Here is a 5,917-nt window from a genome sequence, read left to right as displayed (position 1 = left end):
TGTCCATATTGTCCTCGACGATTGACGTTTGATGTCCATATTGTCCTCGACGATTGAGGTTTGATGTCCATATTGTCCTCGACGATTGAGGTTTGATGTCCATATTGTCCTCGACGATTGAGGTTTGATGTCCATATTGTCCTCGACGATTGAGGTTTGATGTCCATATTGTCCTCGACGATTGAGGTTTGATGTCCATATTGTCCTCGACGATTGAGGTTTGATGTCCATATTGTCCTCGACGATTGAGGTTTGATGTCCATATTGTCCTCGACGATTGAGGTTTGATGTCCATATTGTCCTCGACGATTGATGTTTGATGTCCATATTGTCCTCGACGATTGGGTTTGATGTCCATATTGTCCTCGACGATTGAAGTCTGATGTCCATATTGTCCTCAACGATTGAGGTTTGATGTCCATATTGTCCCCGACGATTGAGGTTTGATGTCCATATTATCGTCGACGATTGAGGTTTGATGTCCATATTGTCCTCGACGATTGAGGTTTGATGTTCATATTGTCCTCGACGATTGAGGTTTGATGTCCATATTGTCCTCGACGATTGAGGTTTGATGTCCATATTGTCCTCGACGATTGAGGTTTGATGTCCATATTGTCCTCAACGATTGAGGTTTGATGTCCATATTGTCCCCGACGATTGAGGTTTGATGTCCATATTGTCCTCAACGATTGAGGTTTGATTTCCATATTGTCCTCGACGATTGAGGTTTGATGTCCATATCGTCCTCAACGATTGAGGTTTGATGTCCATATTGTCCCCGACGATTGAGGTTTGATGTCCATATTGTCCTCGACGATTGATGTTTGATGTCCATATCGTCCTCAACGATTGAGGTTTGATGTCCATATTGTCCCCGACGATTGAGGTTTGATGTCCATATCGTCCCCGACGATTGAGGTTTGATGTCCATATTGTCCTCAACGATTGAGGTTTGATGTCCATATTGTCCTCAACGATTGAGGTTTGATGTCCATATTGTCCTCGACGATTGAGGTTTGATGTCCATATCGTCCTCGACGATTGAGGTTTGATGTCCATATCGTCCTCAACGATTGAGGTTTGATGTCCATATTGTCCTCGACGATTGAGGTTTGATGTCCATATCGTCCTCAACGATTGAGGTTTGATGTCCATATTGTCCTCGACGATTGAGGTTTGATGTCCATATTGTCCTCCACGATTGAGGTTTGATGTCCATATCGTCCTCAACGATTGAGGTTTGATGTCCATATTGTCCTCGACGATTGAGGTTTGATGTCCATATTGTCCTCGACGATTGAGGTTTGATGTCCATATTGTCCTCGACGATTGAGGTTTGATGTCCATATTGTCCTCGACGATTGAGGTTTGATGTCCATATTGTCCTCGACGATTGAGGTTTGATGTCCATATTGTCCTCGACGATTGAGGTTTGATGTCCATATTGTCCTCAACGATTGAGGTATCGTAAAGTGGTTTTACTAAAAACTGCATGTAATAACAAAGACGTCTAAACTGTATGAATTTGTATTGAAGACTAAAGATACAATATTAACGTCATAAGAACACGACGTCCGATCTACAATGATGGCGCGTTACGTTAACGTTCTTCTGTGCGTAATTTCTAACATTCTCCGGCCCACGAAAAGTAAAAATTTAAAACTTGTAAAATAATTAAAGTCTCTCGGTTAAAATAATAAAATGAAAATAACTTTAAAGTCCATCATTAAAATTAAAAATGTGCATCTTGTATTATCAAATTTGTGAGTTTGTCATGTGCTGGTAAAAGTATCGGATATTTCGCCATATCGCTAATCGGTGCATTGTGTATTCTTCCCGCACAACGAACTAATTTGTCCTCGTCCAAATATAATTTAAGTTGTTTGAACAGAGAATGTTTTGACTTTCCAGTTCTTTCTAAATCGACGTAAATATCCAAGTATCTGTTTTGTTGAATATCTTTTATCCACATTAATGCTGATCTGTCTATTTCATTCACGGTCAATTGACTAGTGGTCCTTTGTCTTGTCCTACAATTTTCTATAAATCTGATGACGTAGGCAGTAACATGTAGCAACTTATTGTAAGTGTCAAACCTTGAAATGTCTACTATTCCAGAAATATGGGCAATGTTAATAGAATTCCTGTCTGTGTTATCCTCGGTAGTTTGTGTATTGTCTGTGTCTTCTAAATTTGTAAGAATTATTGTTTCATTGCCATTCCACTTAGGCCACAAGTTTTCTTCGTTAATCCACGTTGGTCCTTTAAACCAGAGGTCGCTGTCGGCAAATTTATCAAAGTCTACTCCACGCGATAAAAGGTCAGCTGGATTTGAGTTCGTTGGGCAATATTTCCATTGGTATTTCTCTGTAAGTTTCTTGATCTCTTGTACTCTGTTTCTTGTGAAGATGTTAAGCGGTTTTGTTGTGTTCATCCACTGCAAGACAATTTGACTGTCAGTCCATAAAAATGCGGTAGAAAAATGTATATTTTTTCCTATATAATCCAATAACCTTGCGCCAATTACTGCTCCCATTAACTCTAGCTTTGGTATTGTTATCTGTTTTAATGGAGCAACTCTGCTTTTTGCCATAACAAGCGAACTTTGTTTTTCTGTCACAATATATGCGCATGCTCCGTAAGCTTTAGCACTTGCATCAGTAAATATATGTAGGGTTGAGTTCGAAATATCTTCCTCTCCCAGAAGGTACATGCGGGGTATTTCCGTTTCTAGCGCCTTTTCTGTATTTTGAGCGATTTCTGTCCATTGTTTTGTAAATTCTGACGATAACGACTGGTCCCAATCTAGTCCATTCTTCCATAACTCCTGTAAAAACATTTTATTTCTCACTGTGATTGGGCTTAAAATTCCCAACGGGTCGTATATTCTAGATGTCTGTTTTAGTACATCTCGTTTTGTAACAGCTTTGTTTTTATAACCAAGTGCATCCTTTTTAGCAAATGTAATTGTGTCTTTCTCAGCATTCCATTTTAAACCAAGTACCTTGATAATTTTGTCATTGTCCACAACACTGTCTTTTCTTGCAAATTCCTGCAATATCTCACTATTTGAAGCCCATGATCTAAGATTAAATCCTGCGTTGGCAAATAATGGTCGAGTCTGGTTGTAGTAATTTATTAAATCGTTTTCTTCTGAAAAACTTGAAATAATGTTGTCGACGTTCAGGTCATTTGTTAACCTCTCTGTCCAGGTGCACACGTTGTCTTTCAAATGTTTCAGCAAAACAGCATTCAAAATAAAAGGAGAGCATGTTGCACCGAAAAGAACGGATTTAAAACGGTAAGTTACTAACTGTCCTGTTGGGTCTGTTGGGTTGCTGTACCAATAAAATCTTGTAACGTCTCTGTCCTTTTCTTCTAGTCCCACATTAAGAAACGCTTTCTCAATGTCTGTTGTTACTGCATATTTATGTAGACGAAACCTGAGAAGTATTGCAGCTATGTCGTTCAGATTTGGTGGAATGTTTAGTAAACAATCATTCAGTGAAGGGATATCAGGTGTTTCACGGCAACTGCAGTCGTACACTATTCTTATTGGGGTAGTTGCAGAATCCTTTTTCACCGGGTGGTGTGGAATATAATGTACTTTTCTGTCTTGTGGAATTTTGTCGTCAACTTTTTCTATAAAGCCTCTTCTCTGCTGTTCTGCGATGATTTCTCCATATTTTGTTAACATGTTTGGATCTTTTCTTAATCTATTAACAACGTTTACTGTCCGTCGATATGCAATATGTCTATTCAATGGTAGTGATGGGTGGTCCTCTTTCCATGGAAGTTTTGCAAAATAGCGGTTGTCATAGTAACGGATCGAAGTTTTTTCATACACGTCCTGAAATTCCTGATTAAACTTAAAATCGGCGTCCATATTCTCGGTCCCAGTTGTTTCTATCTTCCAGAACTTTTCTAGATCAAACTCTTCTCGTTTGGTTGAAACAATTACATTCATCATTGATGCGTTTGTGTTCACTGAGTGGGTTCCTTTCAGAGGTCCTGAGAGTAGATATCCTAGTTTGGACCTTACTGCTGTAGGTCCCTCGCCTCTGATGTTCTCATCCTCAACTATGTTCCAATATTGGTCAGCTCCAATAAGTAATCCTATTTCAAATGATGCATCTTTATTTACGGCGTGAGCTAATCTTAAATGTTGTAAATACGGCATAGTTTTGGCAGTATGAATGTAAGTCGTCAATGGTGCGGCTATTTTTGGTACAATTAAAACATCTACTGAAATATGGTCGCCATAAATAGTCTGTAACTTAACTGTTGCAGTATCTAGTTGTTGAACTCTGCTGTTCTTGTCAGTGTCTCCAAATCCCGATAATGCTATTGCCTCTCTTCCTGTTGGTCTTATATCTAATGTATCTGCTACTTGCCTAGTTATAAACGATCTTTGGGCGCCTTCGTCGAAAAGTATATTGGTGTCAATTGTTTGTCCTCTGTAGTTTAGTGGTGCAATTGCGGTCTTCAACAAAACATTTGGGCGATCACGGCCTAAAGATGAATATAAAACTGTTGTCTCAGATTCCTCCGCGTTGTGTGTTTGTACTGTACATGTACTACTTGTACTACTTGTACTTGCAGTTTCTTTGTCGTGGTCTTTGTTGCATAGGCTTGTGTGGTGACGTCTTTTACATTTTTTGCAGTTTGATTTTGATTTACAATCTGCTACACTGTGTCGCCCTAAACAATTAAAGCACAGTCTTTCCTTTTTTACAATTGTCATGCGGTCGTTTGGATCAGTATATTTAGTACATTCTGATGAATAGTGGGGCTCCTTGCAGTATGCACAGTTTATGGTATGAGATTTCTGTGTTGAATTGGTTGAATTGTTTTTTGGCCAGATTTTACGTGATTTTGTATTTGTGTAGAACGTAGCTGTAGCGCTCGGACTCTCACCTGTTTCTTTACTGTTACCAGACTCTAAAATGGCCAGCTCCTTAAAGATAGATCTCCTAAGATCACCGAGAAACCAATCTGTTGAACCGTGTTCACGAGTCAGGTTTTTGCGTATTTCACTGGGCATTTTGTTGAGTATGACTGGTACTAATAACGAGCCGTATGAGTCTTGAGCCTGTCCGAGAGATTCAAGGCCACGTATGTATGTTTCTGTCCTGTCGTAGTAGCTTCTAAGGTGCGTAAGCGTATTCTTTGGTGCGGGTATGTCTAGTAATGCTTGCATGTACGACTGAATTATCTTATGCTTTTGTCCGAATCTTTCATGTATGAGTTCAATAGCTTTGTTGTAGTTTGTGTGCGTAAGAGCAAATCCGGCAATGGTGTATGACGCTTCTCCTTCTAGTAAAGATTTTAGGTAGTTGAACTTTTGAACGTCGGTTAGAGTGTTGTTGTTGTGAATTGCGGGATCAAAAGAATCCCAAAAGGATTGCCATTCAAGTACGTTTCCGTCAAATGTAGGTAAATTCAATTTCGGTAGTTTATGAAAGTTGCTGCTATTGACGCTTGAATTTGAACGTAAAGACGTGAAATTGAGGTCAGTATTTTGTGAGTCATCTCTTATGCTATATACAGGACCAACATTTTGAATGGGTTGCAGTATCTCATTGTGTGGCGAAAAACTTTTAGCGGCTGCATTTAAATTTGATGTTTGAGCTTGAATAAATTTACGAATTTTGCGTATTTTCGTCTCTAAATTAAATTTATACTCATCTGTGTCAAGTATCTCTTGCTCTATATCCTCCTCTTGTACACTATCCAAAATGTTCTTATCCAAATCCTTTAGAATATCTTGCTTTTCCTTCAATGTATCCAAAATTGTTTCTAACTCGTCCTCTTCTGGTTTATCTTCTGTTTCACTTCTCTCCTCAAATCTTCTTAAAATCCTCGAAACTGCGCTTCTGTGTCCCGCTCGAATAGATTTAAGCTTTGTAGTCAT

The 5,917-nt window shown here is 39.0% G+C and overlaps 1 protein-coding gene across 1 annotated transcript; it reads right to left on the bottom strand.

Moving 5' to 3' along the window:
* Nucleotides 1-1,735: 1,735 nt before the first annotated feature.
* Nucleotides 1,736-5,917, bottom strand: LOC134704943 (uncharacterized). Its single transcript, XM_063563731.1, has one exon. It carries the CDS (start codon nucleotides 5,915-5,917, stop codon nucleotides 1,736-1,738), a length of 4,182 nt encoding a protein of 1,393 aa, XP_063419801.1.

Source organism: Mytilus trossulus, chromosome 1, assembly GCF_036588685.1.
Source record: "Mytilus trossulus isolate FHL-02 chromosome 1, PNRI_Mtr1.1.1.hap1, whole genome shotgun sequence".
In the NCBI taxonomy this organism is placed as follows: Eukaryota; Metazoa; Mollusca; class Bivalvia; order Mytilida; family Mytilidae; genus Mytilus; species Mytilus trossulus.
Note: the sequence above shows the minus strand (reverse complement) of the source record. Positions and strands in the feature narration are given on the sequence as shown.